The 19826-nt window shown below is 46.5% G+C and overlaps 1 protein-coding gene across 3 annotated transcripts in view; it reads right to left on the bottom strand.

Moving 5' to 3' along the window:
* Positions 1–19826, bottom strand: part of amot (angiomotin) — a 95053-nt gene that overhangs the window by 12351 nt on the left and 62876 nt on the right. For all 3 annotated transcript variants that reach the window (XM_056284805.1, XM_056284807.1, XM_056284806.1), the window contains 5 exons: positions 18665–18809; positions 8179–8271; positions 6564–6709; positions 3089–3238; positions 1716–1909 (listed from right to left, as the gene is read on the bottom strand). In XM_056284805.1, the coding sequence (XP_056140780.1) occupies positions 1716–1909; positions 3089–3238; positions 6564–6709; positions 8179–8271; positions 18665–18809 (728 nt within the window). The remainder of the gene's footprint in view (positions 1–1715; positions 1910–3088; positions 3239–6563; positions 6710–8178; positions 8272–18664; positions 18810–19826) is intronic.

Below are 19826 nucleotides of genomic sequence, written 5' to 3'. Positions count from 1 at the left end.
AATGATGTGCATTGCACAGTAATAACATAGTTTGAGTAACATTATTGCTTCACACAAACAAGTAACCACTGCAGGGGTTGGTGGGGGGGGGGGTAGAAGAAAACATTAGGAGAAAAAGCCTGAGTTTATATATTCATTTAGCCTATAATGAGGACATGAATGTTATTTAATCCAAAAGAGTTGAATCAAGTGCAACTGGACTTGGTATATATCCGTGAAGACGTTTCGCCTCTCATCCAAGAGGCTTCCTCAGTTCGTGCCTTTCTGACTAGACCAAGCTAGTCTGACTGGCTGGTGATGAGACTCAGAATTTATCCTCTTGGAGTCGTTGTCAGAGCTATAGAAGTTGCACTTGATTCAACTCCTTTGGATAACCGTGACCTGGATGAATGAGAACATTCACAGACAATGTTATTTAATGGTTTTACAAAATGCTTTCATTTTGTAAAAACTGCGCAGCGGAGACGGTGATCACATTTCAAGTCCGCTGATTTTCAAACAAACGTCTGTTTGTTTCTGCCTTCATCGCAGCACTGAGATCGGGGTTGCGAGGAATCCAGGACTAGTTCGTTTCCTTGCTGTTAGCGTCAGCTAGCGGTAGCATTAGCAACATGGATAACCGCTAGCAGCCTGGCTACTGTCCAAATCAAGAAACAACCATAAGAATCCCAATATGAACCAGAAACCCCAATCTCAGTGCTGCCATAAAGGCAGAGTAAAACATCTGGAAGTATTCATAAGTAGGCAGGTGGTGGTACTTAATGTATTCATAAGCAGGCAGGTGGTGGTACTTAATGATCCAGGAGAAATAATGCCGACTGAAAGTCGGTTCAGAGCTCTCTCCATCGAGTGAATACCCATCCAAGGTTCACTCTTGTTTTATCTTGTATATTTTCCCCCTTTTTCTCCCCAGTCGTACTCGGCCAACTACCCTATTTTCTGAGCAGCCGTCCCGGTCGCTGCTCAACCCTCTCCGCCGAGGGCTGCAGACTACACCACATGCCTCCGCCAATACATGTGGAGTCGCCAGCCGCTTTTTTTCACCTGACAGTGAGGAGTTTTGCCAGGGGTACGTAGCACATGGGAGGATCACGCTATCCCCCCCCCCCAAACAGGCGCCCCGACCGACCAGAGGAGGCGCTAGTGCAGCGACCAGGACACATATTCACATCCGGCTTCCCACCCACAGACACAGCCAATTGTGTCTGTCGGTGGGCGTAACTGAGAGTCACAGTTACTTCGGTTGTTCCACTGTACACCATTAACTACCCCGCTACTGGGTGGCTGACGCACTTCCTGTGCCGTAAATCGATTTGCCAGGAAGAATCGTGCCTGGTGGCAGAACTGCATAGGGAAGGCGGGGCTTATAGAGAACCAATCCAAATGCCGATGGTGTCATTATTCTACAGCCACTACACTGCAATCAACATTTACTTCATTTACTTACACTTTAAAAACTGTTGACCGCGAGTCTGAATCCCATAGCCATAGAACTGAAGTGACACCTTCTCTCACCCTCAGTGTCTCTTGTCTGTCTCTCTGTATGTCCATCTCTTTTTCACTCTATCAGTGTCTCTCTCTTTCTCTTACCCTCTATATAGTAAAGGGAGTGGCAAAGTCCACAATAGCCTCTCATGATACTCTCTCATACACACTGTCTTTCTGTCCATCTCTCTCTCTCTCTCTCTCTGAATGACTGTCTGTCTGTCTCTCACCTCTGTGTGGCGACTGAAGCAGCGGCGTCCAGAGCGAACTGTCTCATCACGCTCTCCTCCAGGTATTTCTGCTCCCACTTGGTCATGTCGGCCTCCAGGGCCAGGATCCGCTCCTCCTTCTCGCGGAGATGCTCCATCAGCGCGGTGGCGTTGAATTCGCTGTTCAACGCACTGTTCTGGGCATTGCCCTGACGCTGTGCAGAGGGGTGAGGTCAAAGGAAAAGTCAGATTCAGGTAACCTTATTTTTCTTCATTTGTGGACGGCGCACACAGAACAAGATGACCAGTACAATAAAACAGTGACATGATGCAGCATGAAATATGCACACACACATATATTAATAATAATAATAATAATAAGTTTTATTTAAAGGTGCCTTTCATGACACTCGAGGTCACCTTACATCAAATACAATAAAACAAAGCAGTAAAAAATATGAGTGTAATCAACAATAAAACACAATAAGCAATACAGCATACAGCAGCAGGAGTAAAAAACACACACACACACAGAAAGAAAGAAAGTAAGTCAAACAGTGGACCCACACAGTGTTGGCTCCCAGAGACTGTAATGGAATATACAGATGTGTGCAGTGTACCTTCCTCTTTCTGTCCGTCTCCTCAAGCCTCCCAGTCTGTCTGTCTGTATGTCTTCTGCAGTCTTTCTACACCCTTGTCCTTTATGTGACTCAGCATCAATCACAATTACAATTCTTCACATCTGTTTCTATCCCCCTCTCTCTCTACATATTATATGCATATATATATATATATATATATATATATATTAAAAATGTTCTCTCAATCCCTCTACCTCTTTCTCTGCTTCATCCATCCATCTATAGCCATTTACTCGAATACTTATCTGCCCATCTACCTACTCTATCTCTAACATCTCTCCATCTCTTTACCCAACTATCCATACACTCCATCTCTCTCCCTACACAGTACATACTATATATCTCTTTCCTCTATTATTCTGTTCCAGATAGCTGATCTGCATTCTTCTCTAACCTTTCCCCTAAATCACCACACACACATACACACACACTCTCTCTCTCTCCCCTGGCCCCCACCAGATTCCCTGGCCCTGCACCAGGATGTCAAAACATCCCCCACAGCTTAACTCTGTTCCGCTGTGCTCCACACACACACACACACACACACACACACACACACACACACACACACACACAGAGGAAGAACCTGAACCCCGAACAGAACCTCTCTACAGGGATGACTCTGGAATGGAATTCTAACACCGTTGTAACACAACGGTTGTTATACTGCCCTGCTGTCTGTAACACACACTGTGTGTGTGTGTGTTTCTGTGAGTCTCTAAGTGTGTGTGAATGTATAAGTGTGTATATTACCTGTTGCATGCGGAGAGACTCTAGCTCTCTCTCTAACCGGGTTCGGAGGCGGTGTTCCAGCTGTTCCCTCTTCTCGCAGGCGGCCTGCAGCTGAGCCAGAGCCTGCTGCATCCTCTCCACTTTCTCCACATACACCTGCTTCTTCTTAAGCTGCACACATACACAGACACACATGGGCATGGTTATCCATATTTACGTGTTAGTGTTCCATTCTGTTGCATTTGTTTATACGGGGTTCCCACTCTCTGTAGGAAATCATTTTCCAGGTTTTTTTTCCAGGACATTTTCCATAACTTTTGCTTGGATATATGTCCATGACAGTGGTTGCTGACAGAGGGTCAAATTAATCCGTGTTAACGATCAGTGGACGTCTCAGCCACCACATACCACCCAAACTTCACACACTGACCTCACAGCTCATCTCCTAAAGATGTTGATAAAAATATACGATATCCATCCATCCATCCATTATCCAAACCGCTTATCCTGCTCTCAGGGTCGCGGGGATACTGGAGCCTATCCCAGCAGTCATTGGGCGGCAGTCAGGGCTGACACACACACATTCACAACTGGGGACAATTTAGTAAGGCCGGTTCACCTGACCTACATGTCTTTGGACTGTAGGAGGAAACCGGAGCCCCCCGGAGGAAACCCACACAGACACGGGGCAAACATGCCAATTCCACACAGAGGATGACCTGGGACAACCCCCAAGGTTGGACTACCCCGGGGCTCGAACCCAGCACCTTCTTGCTGTGAGGCGACCACACTAACCACCACACCACTGTGCCGCCTAATACGCCATCTGAGTGAGTAAAAATACAAATTTATAACCTGACTTTACAATTTTCCATGACCTCAATAATATTTCCAGGATATCTTTGGTCATTTTCCAGGGGTTTTCCATGACTGGAAAATTAGTACATGGATTTCCAGGTTGGTTTTGTATGTAAGCAGGTGACGGGTCTGTAACGGTTTGTATTTCCAGTAACAGCTCCGTGGGACCCGACAGTCGCCAGATGAAATGAGTCCATGGAGTCGTATGTTTGCAGCGCAGCAAGACACACTATGGCAACTGACAGCGCCCCCCATCCAAGTCTGCCATCAGGAAAGAATAGAGAAAGTAATTCTGGACGAGTCGGTCGAACGTCTTAGCGCACAGCAAAACCTTCTTCCTCTCAGTGGACTGGCCCTTCATTTGGGGCCAGCGCGGAGAGGAAGTCGTGGCCGCGTAAAAGACAACAAAATGTCTCTCCGAGTCCAGATAAAACGGCCTTTGTCTCTCTGGAATCAAGTCCCTGGATTTTTCCAGCGTCTTTGAAGCACAGCCGGGGCCGCGACTGAATGGACTTCTTTAGCTCGGGGAGGTTCTCAGTGAAGTGGCATAAAGAGAGACAGAACAGAGAGCTGAACTGAAAGAATGAGAGAAAGGGAAGGGAGGAGTGTGCCAAGAGCAGCGACACAGAGCGAGGAGAAAAGAGGAGGAGAAGGTAGGCCAACGGCCAAAAACTCATTTTCATATAAAGAAGAAGGGACGAGGTCTCTTTGTTTTGACAACAAGCGGGTGCTGTGTGTCAGGGCTCGCCTGAGAAAGAGACGACCCCCCACCCCCGTCACCACCACCACCACTTCCTGCTGACCAACTGCCCACACACACACACACACACACACAGAGCACTGGCCAGGCCATTACAGACCCCATCCACCATCAAACAGGAGGGCACCGCCAACATGAATAGCAGCTCCCAAATCAGGAGTCCATGGAGGAGAAATGGAGGGGAGGAAGGAGGGAAGTAGGGGGAGAGGGAGGAACACAGATGCTTGTATTTTGGGCTGAACTGAGAGAGAGAGAGAGAGAGAGAGAGAGAGAGAGACAGCTAATAAACCTCTGGTCGGTCAGCTCTGACGGTGCCGTGGCAGTCAGATCAGATCAGATCAAACCCTTCGGACCAGGGTGTCCGGGTGGCGTGGCGGTCTATTCCGTTGCCTACCAATACAGGGTTCGCCGGTTCGAATCCCCATGTTACCTCCAGCTTGGTCGGGCGTCCCTACAGACACTATTGGCCGTGTCTGTGGATGGGAAGCCGGATATGGGTATGTGTCCTGGTCGCTGCACTAGCGCCTCCTCTGGTCAGTCGGGGTGCCTGTTCGGGGAGGAGGGGGAACTGGGGGGAATAGCGTGATCCTCCCACGCGCTACGTCCCCCTGGTGAAACTCCTCACAGGTGAAAAGAAGTGGCTGGTGACTCCACATGTATCGGAGGAGGCATGTGGTAGTCTGCAGCCCTCCCCGGATCGGTAGAAGGGGTGGAGCAACAGCAACGACCGGGACGGCTCAGTAATTGGCCAGACAATGGGGGGAAGACAGCGGGGGGCGGGGGGGGGGGCAAAAAAAGAAAACCTTTGGCCTGTTTGAAGCTTCATGGTCTGAAGCTTCATACCCTGCTATGGTCATGGGTAAATACCAGGTCGGCCCGGGTCCACAACTTCAGTAGCCTTGTGTATCTGACACCCTGTAGCACATTTCTAAATGTTTAAACAGCTAGTCAGATAACCCTGCCCATCCCTCGATACGACCTTATTTAAATTACCGCTAACGAGGCTCTTCCTTCTGTTCCCTTCAGAAAACAAACACCGCTGAGCTACAGGAAGCTTGTTGCTATCGTGTTTGAAAGTCGTCACTCGACAGAAACCACACGTTCTAGACACCGAAAAAGTCGCCCTGCACTTTTCTCGGATTGCGTCTCATTGCTGTGGAGATGACACAACCATACAGGAACGACAACGGCGACCGAGCAAGCGGGTCGGTTTCTGTCTCAGTGAATTTACCAAGCACCATTCTTCCCACGAGACTAGAAGAGTACTGATTACTGACTATTGCAACTGTTCTCTCCTCTCACATGTCTTTTCTCTCTGAACGATGTCTTCACTCTTCTCCCGTGTGTGTGTGAATGGCGTGATGTGAGTCTCTCCTGTCAGGTCTCCATGGTGATGGTGGTCACATGGCTCTGGTCCCGGGCTGTTCTGGTGGCATCAGGACACTACTTGGCATCCTCCTCACCATATTCTTCATATATCTTATGATTCCATTATAATTGTGTTATCCCCTTTCAGTGTCTTATTGTGTAAATTGTGTAAACACAACATCCATTGCACGCTGTCCGTCTTGGGAGAGAGATCCCTCCTCTGTTGCTCTCCCCTTGAGGTTTCTTCCTATTTTTTCTCCCTGTTCAAGGTTTTTTTTAGGGAGTTGTTCCTTATCTGATGTGAGGATCTAAGGACAGGATGTTGTGTTGCTGTAAAGCCCCTGAGGCAAATTTGTGACATTGGATTATACAAATAAAGTTGACTTGACTTGACATTGACGTTCAGATGATGAGAATGGCTCCGGTCTTGTTCTGACGGACTACGTTGGCCTGTAACCTGCCATTACAGAGCCCTCGTTTCATCCACAGTGTCGGCATCGGGGCGCTCACCTCCTCCTCCAGTTTGACGACTTTGGCCTGAGCGTTGTTTAGGGCCTGGTCTCTGATCTCGATGTGTCTCCTCTGGTCCTCTGTGGTGGACCGCAGGGCGTTCAGCTCGATCTCCAGCTTCTCCTTCTCACGTACCGCCTCTTTGTCTGCGAACAAGCAAACACACACACACACAAGCAAACAGCGCTTAATTTAAGATGGATAATGTTTCAGCAAATCTGACTCGGTAGATTTGCATCCATGTTATTTACTTCAAAGGATCCAACGATTATTATTAGTCAACTACCAAGCCGTTATTCGATATATCTACTTCATATGTATCTACTTCTGCACCAGTTTCATTCATCAAGTCAGCATTGACTTTTTAACCTCTAATACTCCATGAAAAAGCACAAAGGGAAGCAGACGGGCCGCTTGCCTTGGCTTATGACCCAATCACATTTACTTTCTTCTTCAGGAGGTGTGTACTGCACTTGCTGCTCAATCACACAGAAATACAGTCACTACCATTAACAGGGATCGCCGGTTCGAATCCCCGTGTTATGGCCGGCTTTGGTTGGGCGTCCCTACAGACAAGATTGGCCGTGTCTGCGGATGGGAAGCCAGATGTGGGTGTGTGTCCTGGTCGCTGCACTAGCGCCTCCTCTGGTCGGTCGGGGCACCTGTTTGGGGGGGAGGGGAGCTGGGGGGAATAACGTGACCCTCCCACGCGTGCTACGTCCCCCTGGCGAAACTCCTCACTGTCAGGTGAAAAGAAGCGGCTGGTGACTCCACATGTATCAGAGGAGGCATGTGGTAGTCTGCAGCCCTCCCCGGATTGGTAGGGGGGGGGGGGGGTGGAGCAGCGACCGGGACGGCTCAGTAGAGTGGGGTAATTGGCCAAGTAAAATTGGGGAGAAAAGGGGGGGGGATCAATATTCAGACAAAAACCTCACCTGAGATTCTTTCAGACTTTTGCCACAGTATTGAGCATTTATTGTTCACCGAACCCTCAGTTCCCTTGGTCGCCATGCCGGTGGGCTGAGTTATAGGTTGATGCTAGATCCAATGGGGTGTAGGCACGGAAGTAGACGTGATTGGTTGTTGTGTCGGTCAACAGACAGCGCGGAATCTCGAAGCGCACTGACTGCCAGACCGACAGACAGAGCAGTCGTTGGGGTGAATTAAATTAACATTAGTTAGCTAGCGATAGCAATAGCGGTAGGGTTAGGGTTAGAGTACGATCTGGCAATGTTAGGGTCAGTTGTAAGCTAGCTAGCTAAATGTTTCAGTGCACATTGTTTGTTTCAAGTCAGTGCGCTTCGAGGTTCCGCGCTGTCTATTGGCCAAAGCAACAGCCAATCATGGCTACTTCCATGCCTATACCCCATTGGATCTAGCATCAACCCGAGTTATAGTCCGGTTAGATGGAGTTAGCATTTAGTGATTTCATTTTGTGCATTATGGGAATGTTGAGGTCCTTTGGTCACACCACACCCCTAATGACTCACTTTCATTCAGGTAATTACTGATTTACAAATTAAGCGGTGCACACGGCCATACAGTAAGAACATATATGTGTCGAACGCTCTAAAGAGAGAGAGAGAGTGTGTGTGTGTGTGTGTGTGTTACTCACTCTGTGCGAGCAGCTGAGAGATGGTTTTGCGATTGTCCTCGGAGCCGTCACACTCTTTAGCGGCGAGCTGCTTGTTGGCCGTCTCCATGCGCTCTGCAACGACAGACGGCCCAGTTAAGTCCACGTGGTCATCGGCGTCAGTCAGGATCTATCAGTCACAATCGTTCAGTCTCGTATTGACAGTCTCCAGTCTTATTCTCCCAAAGTAAAATATTCTGCCAGCGGGGACACAGGTTCACCTGAATGTGTCTTTGCTCCTTCTGGGAATTTTTCATTTCTTAATGCCTAGAAAGGAGGCGGGACAAGGTAGATCTTTCCACTTGTATCGAGGAACTCACATTTGATTCCGGAAGTTTTCTGAAATAAGCTGATTTGCCCTGAAAATATCCCCCACGTTTCTTTTTTGTAACCATGTTCTTTAAATAGTGGATTACTTGCAACAATTTACAAGGTGGACTTCTTTCCCCACACTGTGTTAAAGACAAGTCTACCTGAATGTTCATGGTGGCTGACGAACTGAAGACAATTCTTTGCAGCTGTTTAAAGAGTGACACACAGCAGAACAGTTTAGTGAGATTACTGACATCTACAGGTTAAAAACCCCAGAAGGTTGAATCAGTTCACCTGGACACAACGTTTAGTGGGAGAAATGCTTCATCACTCATCCGAGTGACCTCTTCAGTCTCAGCTGACTGCAGGTATCCCCATTCCCACATAAACAACACACTGGTCTAATGACCGAAACAGCAATCGGCTCGATACGCAAATTGCCGTGACCATTAGAGTTTCAATGGCCATGTGTACTATTCACAGAGGATTGGGGAATGTTTGCAATCACAGCACTGTAAGATGGTGACAGATGTACTCTTAGCCCCCCCCCCCCCCCCGGTCCCCGGTCCAGCGATGGTCATTCTCCTCTTCACATAGATGGCCTCTTTGACTCCCCATTCAAACCATCATTCCTCCTGATCAAGGATGTGCACATCCTCATCCTTGAAAGAGTGGCCACTGGCCTGCAGGACAGTGTAGACTGTGGAGTCCTGGCCTGACATGTTAGCTCTTCTGTGTTGTGCCATCCTCTTGGCCAGCGTCTGTTTAGTTTCCCCAATAAACAAGTCACGTTAATCCTCCTGGCACGTAACAGCGTACACTATATTGCTCTGTTTGTGCCGGGGGACCTGATCCTTGGGATGGACCAACTGAAAGCAACTGAGATGCGGTGTTCGGAAAATACGCATGTCAATTTTTCCGACACTCCCGCCACATACAGGATCACCACTGGTTTACACTTAAGACAGCTGTTGTCCTTCTCCTCTCTTCGATCAGCTGGTGCACTGTTTGGCCATCTTCCTGGTTTTGACAAACGCCCAGTTAGGATAACCACACTTAATCAGGGCCTTAAACAGGCCTTGGTTAAGTGTGGGGCCTGTCCTCTGTTGTTCCCCTTGAGGTTTTTTCCTATTTTTTCTCCCTGTTAAAAGTTTTTCTTCTTTTTTAGGGGGTTGTTCCTTATCTGATGCGAAGGTCTAAGGATAGGATGTTGTGTTGCTGTAAAGCCCCTTGAGGCAAATTTGTAATTTGATACTGGGCTATACAAAAAAAATGACTTGACTTTAATGTGGGATTTCTCCCGTTCCCCGGCCGCTATGTCGGTGGGGACGTTGTCAGCTCGGTGGTACAGCGTCCTGATGACTCCTAGTTTGTGCTCCAATGGATGATGATCAGTATGTGTAGGTTTATGGTAAACATCAACAATCAAATATCCTCCATCACCAACTGCAATTTCAGTCTGAGAAGGCTAACCTGTCATTTTTCACATCCTCCCTGGTGAACTTGATGCGTTTGTCCACAGAGTTAATGTGGTGGGTCAAATGTGGTACATCCTGACATTTAATTTTAACCCAGGTGTCGTCCACAAATCTGAACCAATGGCTAGGTGGTGTCCCTCAATAGGACATCAGAGTCCTCTTTTCCACTCCCTCCATATACAAGTTGGCCACTACAGGTGAAACTAGAGTACAGAGTACCAAGAGCAGCCCTGGGCATTTCAAACTTTACATGGGTTTTAACTTGTAGATGTAAGCAAACACACTAAACTGGCTTAGGTTTTAGTTATTCTTTAAAAAGACAATCTTAAAGCCACACTTTGCAACATCACACTTAACCTTACAGCTACACTATGCAGTCTTAAAGCTACAACAAGCGGCTCTTGTTGGGTTTGAGCAGAACCTCTGCAGTGGCATACAGTAAGTCAAGTCTTGACACGGAAACTTTTTTTGTCTACCACCGTATTCATGAGTTTATGCAGAACATATTGCACTCACTGGTGACTCAACACACCGGGTAGTCTGGCTGCTAGAGTCTTAAACGGTCCGCTGTGACATGCTGGCAAACTCGAGAGTAGTGGAAAAGGTGACAAGACACGAAACTAAAACCAGGTGTGTGTGTGTGTGTGTGTGTGGGGGGGGGGGGGCATTCTCACCCGGAAGACATTTTTAGTGATTTTAATATGCAAATGAAGCAATTTGAGGTTAGAATACATGAGAAAACATCTTCTTTTGCTAAACACATGAGTTTTACTGAATTTCGATTATTTTAACCGCAATGTTTACCTACAGGTGAGAGGGGAAGAAGAAGGTGAACGCACATCACGCTTTTCTTTCTTTTTATTAATTCCACGGCATGCGCGCAACTGCTGCCGTGGGCCATGTGTGGCGAACTGTGGTCACTCACTCACTCATGGACGACCACACAGGGACATCTGCCGTTGTCCCCTTTATCATGGGTCTGGACAGTTTCCTGTCTCTTCGCCTGTACAAGCATTTCGCATGCACGTTTGTGCTGCTTCGTAAATTGGCTTTAAACACTCAACGTTATTTACGTTGCATTGTTCTGTAAGGCAGCGGCCACTGTGCCGTTGCCAGGACTTCATATGCTCAGGCTGTCGGTAATCGAACTTGACTCGCGGCAAATTCTCTCATTCCATGGACAATCCTTCTCGCATAATTCACTTTATTTAGCCTGAGTATATATAAAGTACCGCACCGTGGCCTCCAAATGGAAGTCCAAACATGACAAGAGTGACAATGCACGTTAATGTCCATCCATCCATTATACAAGCCGCTTATCATTCACACCCAGGGGCAATTTAGTACGGCCGATTCACCCAACCTACATGTCTTTGGACTGTGGGAGGAAACCAGAACACCCGGAGGAAACCCACGCAGACACGGGGAGAACATGCAGACTCCACACAGAGGACGCCCGGGATGACCCCCAAGGTTGGACAACCCCGGGGTTCGGACCCAGGACCTTCTTGCTGTGAGGCGACCGTGCTAACCACTGTGCCACCGTGCCGCCTGCACGACTGGCCCATAGAAATACAACAGAAATTACTAAAACTACACTATTGATTGGACAATCCAATAAGGTTGATGCTAGCCTGGCTTGGCGGGAAGGACAGTCTCCAATCTTGTAGCAAAGACAGATAATGCGCAATGGCAGTCATTCTGTCCCCACTCACTCAGCCCCTCGCCCCATTTTTAAAAACTCTCCGGATCCACATGGTTTACGTGAATGACCTGTTTGACATTAAAAACGGCGATCATCGTCGAAAAGCAGCGAGTTTGCGGTTACGCTCTTGCACATCACATATGTGTTTGGTCTGGTTAGATGATAGTAATAAACAAAGAGGGCTCTCGCACACAAATGAACATCAACACTAGTGTGTCTTCAGCAGTTTTAAATCGGATAATCAAACTTGGCGGTAGACAAAAGCCTTTGTTACTTTATGCCACTGCAGCTTCTCAATACATACTGAACGCACTGGGGAAGTACTGCCCACAGCCAACAGGTGTCGCCACTGTGCCAAACTCAATAAGTGTAACTTTAAATCAGAATGTTGATCTTAGGTCAGTGACTGAAGGACAGACAGATCTAGCCTTGAAAATATCAAAATGAGCACGCAGTTGTGCAATTTCTGAGTTGGTGAGAATTTCTTTAAAAATATACTGAAACTACTGCTTCATCACATATGTTATGCACAGTGTGCTTTCACTCTTGTACACATTAAAACAAGCACAAACGCGCACAATTAAACTGAATCATATTACACACACACAACATGGAAATGGAAGCACACATACAGACACACACACACAGAAACATTTAAAACAGGCGGGTATTAAGAAATAAGTGACAAATCTCTCCATTAGAAAACAAATGAAATGAAAATTGCAGTGTGCTGAAAAACCTTTCTGCAGACTTGCAGAGAAAGAGACAGTGTATTAATAGTTTTTTTTTAAGGCTCGGTTGTGTTGGACTGGAGGGAATGAGGAATGTGAAACAGTTTTAAAATATAATGTTTCACAGCTACAAAAAAAAAAAACTTGGACAAAAAGAGAGATTGTGTAAATGAAGCCGTCCAACCCACAACACATGCAAAAAAAACAAGTGTCTATTGTGTGTCTATGTGAGTGTGTGCGCGCGCGCACACTTTTGTGTGTGTGGAGGAATATGTGAGTTGGAAGGGAAGGCTAGAACCCCCAACTGGGTAGTAGTCTCTCTTTTTCTCCCTCTCTCGCTCTCTCGCAGACACATGTAATATCCCCCTGCATTACCATCCGTCTTCTGTGCAGCTCCGAGAGTCGGTTGCGCAGCAAAAACCACAAGAAAAACAAAAATAAGACCATAACTTTAACGTGCGTAACGCAGAGAGGAGAGACGGTCATAACTCATGGGACAAACCACGTTTTCTTCTGAGAAACACGCCGTCTAGATCAGATCTCCCACAGCAGTAAGAACTGTGAGCCTCACAGGCTGAGCAGCCATGGAGTCACCCTACAGGGTGTGGTCACCCGCAAAACACCAGGGGGGGGGGGGATCTGAGCGATTTTTTAAAAATTTCTTTACTTGTTTTGAGGCTGTGAGAGTTTGATTAGCCTGTAAGTATCATTTACCAGATTTTCTTGAATTTGGTGACATCACTAAACAAGGCCTGTAACTTGGAACAACTCGGATAATAGATGGAATGGGTGTGACTTTTTGGACTAAATGGATTTTAAGACCAAGACTCATCATTAAGTTGGAGCCATCTGGGATGTACCTTCCAGGAAATGGATAGAGAGCCGAAATACCCCAGTTGAAAAAGACGAGTAAATAAAAAGGGTCACACACACACACACAGACAAACTACTTATTGCTGAAGCAGTGAAATGTCTCCAAGAACAAACCTCAGCTAATAGAGAGTAATCGAGCGGCAACAAGCAGTGAGCGAGTTCACAAAAATGACCCCAGCAGGTGTAGAAACTAGAGGTACAAGAGTAAAAGCACTGAAGACAACAGGCCGATGCATGAAAAATGAATGGGGGGCTGTGATGACTCCTCGCTTCTTAAAAAATGACAACGAACATGGCGGAGCTGCTTTCACCTTTGACCCCGAAAAGTGGGGTGAAGTATCTGTTCACTGTGAAAACGGCTGCCAAAACTATGAAAGGTGCTTTTTTTTCTCTTTTTTTTTTTAAAGCAGAAAGTTTGGAGCTGAAAACCAAGCAGGGGAATGCAGGAAGAAAAAAAAAAGGTTCCATGGTGATTTGTTATAGACGCCTGGAATCTCCCCGCGGGCTTGGTTCTGGACTTACAGCCATGAATAGAGCTTTCTTCTCTTCACTGCAAACAGGAAAGAGGAGGTCTCTGTATGGAAAATTGATTTTTTTTAAAAAACCTTCATTTATCCAAGGAAAGGTTTTATTGGTCCATCATGCCCAAGGTGGCATCACTGAACCATGTTACGACCGATTCAAGTCAGGCCTGCTTTATTGGGTGGGCCATCATTCAGCTGTGCTTAATGGCTTTTTTGTTTTTTATTTATGCCTTTTTCTATTAACAGAGCCCAGTTTCACTTTAATCTACACACACAAATTCAGCCTAACGAGCTGCTGAGTAAAGCCACATTCGTCTGCTGATGAGGGTTTGGGTGAAACACATGGAGCTTCCCAGATTAACTCCATTTTCTACTGGTGGCCACCCAGCAGCAACACTGGGGGCAGTCGGGGCCTTAGATCCCTCACTCAAACGTACCGAGTCAGTAGTTGGGCACACTTCCCAATTCCTTTTCCAAACCAGATGGAAAACTGATGCCAAGGCAGCTTCTTTAACCTTTAACCTGTTGTCCGAAGCACCCAACCAACCCATCAGGGTTGTAGTTCTCCAGACACGTAGGCCCTGATCCTGCTCTCCTTCTCCATCTTGGGCCTATTTTGTCTTGGTCTTTAAGTCTTGAAGTGATGGATTAAATAGAAGAATAGTAATAAAAATGATGATCATTATTTGTATCATCATTATTATTATTATTTTGCTAAAAGGAAATGAGTTTCCCTGTGTCTGCTCAATGTCTGCATCACAGAGGGGGACCCTCTGGGCCTTCAAGGTATTTGGTGAAGGCCCAAGAAAAAATATTGAAAGAATTTTTGTACTACCAATAAATATTTTTTAATTATTTTTATTCACTGAAATAATAGTAATAATTTCTAGATCATCGTTACACCTTGGATTAATATGTCTTGGCAAACAGAGAGAACCACGGCCTCAGACTTGGAGGTGCTGACTTGCCATTTCACACTCAACTGCAAACCGGAGGTCGCGTTCTGATGAAGCCAACAAAACCACATCACCTGCGAAGAGCAGAGATGCAATTCTGAGGTTCGCCTTGAGATCCAGTCCATGAATACCACTAACAGAATCGGAGTCCAACACCCACTGAAAACATGTTTGACTTTGTGCCGAGAATGCGGACACAGCTGTCACTGCCATAATGCCATTATCTGCCATAACACGTTTTGGATTTTCAAACCACTCCTAGCTGGCGCTTCACTTGTGGCTATACAGTTGTCAATTGTGAGCAGTCTTGATCTTAATCTTGTACTCTTTTATTCTCGTTCTTGTTTTGGTCTTGAACATTAGAAATCTTGGTCTTCTTAGTCTTGGTTGGTGGGAGTCTTGGTCTAGACTACAACACCACCACCCATACACACAAACAAGTCTAATGCAGCATTTCCCAACCCAGTCCTCAAACCCCCGGGCTTCTCATTTGGGCATCTGATTTCTATATGCAGGGTTTCAATGAAAATCTGCACGACAGAGGGGGTACTTGAGGACTTGGTTGGGAAACACTGGTCTAATGAGCTTATCAAAGTATATTTAGTGTGCTTAAACGGCACTCAAAACTAGAGCTGAGTGATACTGACAAAATCAAATATCACATTATTTTTGACTGAATGCCTCCATATCGATAACGCGACGATATTTTGGGGATGACTATTGGTGCTTTCATGAGATATTTACACAACAGAAAAAGCTGATAAAGGATCATTAGTAATGTGGATATGATGACCGAGCAGGTAGACATTCATTGTTCATGCCACTAAATTAATAAGTTCAGAAAATTATCTCACTTTACTATGATGCAGCCTTTAAGACCGGTGAAGTTATATCGCTATATTACCAAAGCACCAAATCCATATTATATCCAAATACTACCCAGCTCTACTTGAAACAACCAACCGTTATACGAAATATATGATACAAATTTCTTGATGACGGGCATCCGGGTGGCGTGACGGTCTATTCCATTGCCTACCAACACAGGGATTGCTGGTTCGAATCCCTGTGTTTCCTCCGACTTGGTCGGGCGTCCCTACAAACACAACTGGCTGTGTCTGCGGGTGGGAAGGCGGATGTGGATATGTGTCCTGGTCGCTGCACTTAGCTCCTCCTTTGGTCGGTCGGTCAGTCAGTCGGTCGGTCGGTCGGTTGGTCGGGGGGGGGGGGGGGGGAGTGTGATCCTCCCATGCGCTGTGTCCTCCTGGCGAAACGCCTCAGTGTCAGGTGAAAAGAAGCAGCTGGCGACTCCACGTGTATCGGAGGAGGCATGTGGTAGTCTGCAGCCCTCCCCCGGATCGGCAGAGGGGGTGGAGCAGCGACCAGGATGGCTCGGAAGAGTGTGTTAATTGGCCAAGTACAATTGAGGGAGAACAAGGGGGAATATGAAAAAAAAAAACTCCTTGATGACAAATTTCCTCTTTAACTACATTGAACTAAAACAAATTGTTCTGTACACTGTTGCACTGCTTGCAACAAGTGGGCCTGTAGCGCCCCCACTGGTAAAGCAAGCACACACCGCGGCTTCATTAGTGAAGAACAAAGTGGGACGACCCTACAGCCTGGAAGCACATCAGACTGAAATCCTTTACAAAGGCAGCAGATTTGCAATGTGACGTGTCTACGCAGGTAAAACGCAAGAGTGATGTGCACACAGTGACACACCATGCTTTATGTAAAGGAGGTCCAACACAGTACCAGTTGATTTTCTGTTCTGCAAGGTAATTCGTTACATTTTGACATCTGTTGTAACAGGTCTAAAGATCACAATAGGTGACTGTCATAATAACGTAATAATAATGTAATAATAGCTACCTGGCAAAATAAAACACCCAACATGTACTGGTGGTACCCGAGGACCTGACAGAAAAAAACGGGTCCAGATAACGAGAGAGCTGCGGTACTTATATCCCGTGTGTGTGTGTGTGTGTGTGTGTGTGTGTCTGTGTGTGTGTGTAAGCTTCACAGCTCCATTCAGAGATGACGATAAAGACAAGAAATACGTGCAGCCTGTTCATTCTTGCAAGCCACTTTCCATTACTACCTATTGTCAGTCGTCATAAATTAGCTCGTTCCTGAAACAATCAGTGACATTATGGTTGTGTGTGTTAAGAATATGGAGTCAGCCTCACCAGTCAGAAGTCTTGTAACCTCAGCATCAACCCCGTCATGATCTCCTCCAGTCAGTCGTCATTTATTAGCAACAGAATCAAAACGGTAGCGTGGAAATGAATTGTGGCCTACGCCCACATTCCCCCCCCCTTCCTTTATCGCCACAATTGTACTTGGCCAATTACCCCACTCTTCCGAGACGTCCTGGTCGCTGCTCCACCCGCCTCTGCCGATCCGAGGAGGGCTGCAGACTACCACATGCCTCCTCCAATACATGTGGAGTCGCCAGCCGCTTCTTTTCACCTGACAGTGAGGAGTTTCACCAGGGGGACGTAGCACATGGGAGGATCACGCTATCCCCCCCAGTTCCCCCTCCCCCCTAAACAGGTGCCCCGACTGACCAGAGGAGGCGCTAGTGCAGCGACCAGGACACATACCCACATCCAGCTTCCCACCCGCAGACACGGCCAACTGTGTCTGTAGGGACGCCCGACCATGCCGGAGGCAACACGGGGATTCAAACCGGCGATCCCCGTGCTGGTGGGCAATAGAACAGACCACCAGGCTACCCCGACACCCCCCTACGTCCAGATTCTAAACCATTACATATAACCACAGATGTTGACACCTCAGATAGAATTAAGTCTACATCCCACACGCTTGGTGATTGTCTCACTAACGCACATTTCTACCAAAAGTAGCTGCAGCAAACCACAGCAGACATTCCTTGAGAACAAACAAGCTGTGCTAGCGCACCACAGGTTCGGAGTCTGAAACTACCGGTAAACAAGAAACCCAAGAAGTCTAGTACACTTTTAAAGTAAAAGTTTTGGTGGCGATAGGAATGTCTGATTCTCGTCTTTTTCCACATCGATTCCGGGTTGGGACACTGAACTGTGAATGCTGACACCAATACAAACCTGACCCATGTGACTGATCAACTGGCTCACGGATGAGGACAACTGGTTGTGAAATAGGAGACAGCAGATAGGGCTGTCAATGAAACAGTAATGGGAATGTGCTTAGGTTACCAAACTTAGCAGGTTTTCCTGATATAGCTTTTTTCTGACCAAAGGGCCACCATGGAGACTCAAGTGAGGCCCTGAGCAGACCATTTTGTTCCATTTATCCTATGCAAGGATATGACCCAGTTTCACTGCTGACAGCTGCTGGTGAAGTTTGATCCGTCTGGCCAGTTTATGTAGTTTTTACACCACATCTGTAACAAAACAACATCCATCTGTATCTGTGGAGCAGAGCTGGGCAAAATATGTAAGTAGACCTCCACTGAGTACCAAAAATTCACATCTAATCAAAACATTGACTTTTGAGGGGGTGTCCGGGTAGAGTAGCGGTTTATTCGGTTGCCTACCAACACAGAGATTGCTGGTTCAAATCCCTGCGTTACTTCCGGCTTGGTCGAGCATCCCTACAGACACAATTGGCCATACCTGCGGGTGGCAAGCCGGCTGTGGGTATATGCCCTGGTCGCTGCACTAGCGCCTCCTCTGGTCGATCAGGAGGCCTGTTCGGGGGGGAAGAACTGGGGGGGAATAGCGTGATTCTCCCACATGCTATGTCCCCCTGGCGAAACTCCTCACCGTCAGGTGAAAAGAAGTGGCTGGTGACTCCACATGTATCGGAGGAGGCATGTGGTAGTCAAAACCTAATTGCATCTTGACTTCATCTAAGCATGGCCCGGCTCGGCTAAACGTACCTCGGAGGTCTCTGTTGAAGTCATGCAGCCTGCGAACTTCCAGCTCCAGCTTGTTCCTCATGGTCTTCTCCAGAGCCTCCCTCTTAGACGAGGACTTGGCTAGGTTCTCATAAGCCTGTGACACCAGTTGGATCTCCGTCTCCAACTGTGGAGGATGGGGAGAAAAAGAGCAGGGGAAAGAGATAAAGGAGGTGGTACTGCAGAAGGAAATATCAAATGATGTTCGACAAATAATTCGGGCAAAACTGTTTACTCCAGTTGTCAAATTTTCAAAATGCTACATAAATAGAACAACTGAATATGAAAAACAAATCATTGGGATATATTGCATTGCTATATATATGTAGTCAAAGTATGTGTTTTGCAGGAAATAGGGTTGGGGGATTATTCATTTTTTCATACCTTCAAACAGTCCCCCCATATTAAAGGGGTATACTGTATTACCAGCTAAATAAATAAAAAATATAAAATAATAAAAAAAAGACATTGGAGAGGACTGGAAGGAGCTGTCTTTGCTACACAGCTATGTGAATTTGCAAATATGGTCACGCACTTCTTCTGTCGTGACAGTCATTTCTTCAATGAGCGACACGGCTAGCCTGTCAGACTTCGTTACGCGAGTCTGGAATGGCGGTTTTGGAAAAGAGTTTCCTCGTAAAATGGATCAAGTGTTTGTATCATGGCTTTAAATGACAATTTGTCCACTGTGTGGAAGGACAACATTTCTTTAGCAATAGATGTCACCACCGAACCAGTGCAAGTTTTCCATTGAATGCTCATCTGTTTGCATTTGGTTGTTTTGGTGAAACCGCCTGCTGTAGTTGGCTGTGAAGGTCCACCTCAAAACTTACAGGAAGTGAAACATTTGTAATTCTCTGACCAAACAGGCAGCTGCGAGCTATTATAAATTGTGAATGGACAAACAGTTAGCCTACAGTTTAGAAGATAGATGTGGCTTAGAAATTTTATGTCAGTGTTGAAATGGATACCATCGCCATTTTTAAATACATCACTACTGTATTATCGTTATACCCACCAGTCCCTGGATGTATTATTAACATGCTTACAACAGCAAAATAAATTATGATCACAAGTATTCACAGTGAGAAATAATTGGATCATGAAGTAATTCGCTCATGTTAGATGCAGGCTAGGAAAAACA

This window comes from Lampris incognitus, chromosome 8, assembly GCF_029633865.1.
Source record: "Lampris incognitus isolate fLamInc1 chromosome 8, fLamInc1.hap2, whole genome shotgun sequence".
NCBI classification, from domain to species: domain Eukaryota; kingdom Metazoa; phylum Chordata; class Actinopteri; order Lampriformes; family Lampridae; genus Lampris; species Lampris incognitus.
Note: the sequence above shows the minus strand (reverse complement) of the source record. Positions and strands in the feature narration are given on the sequence as shown.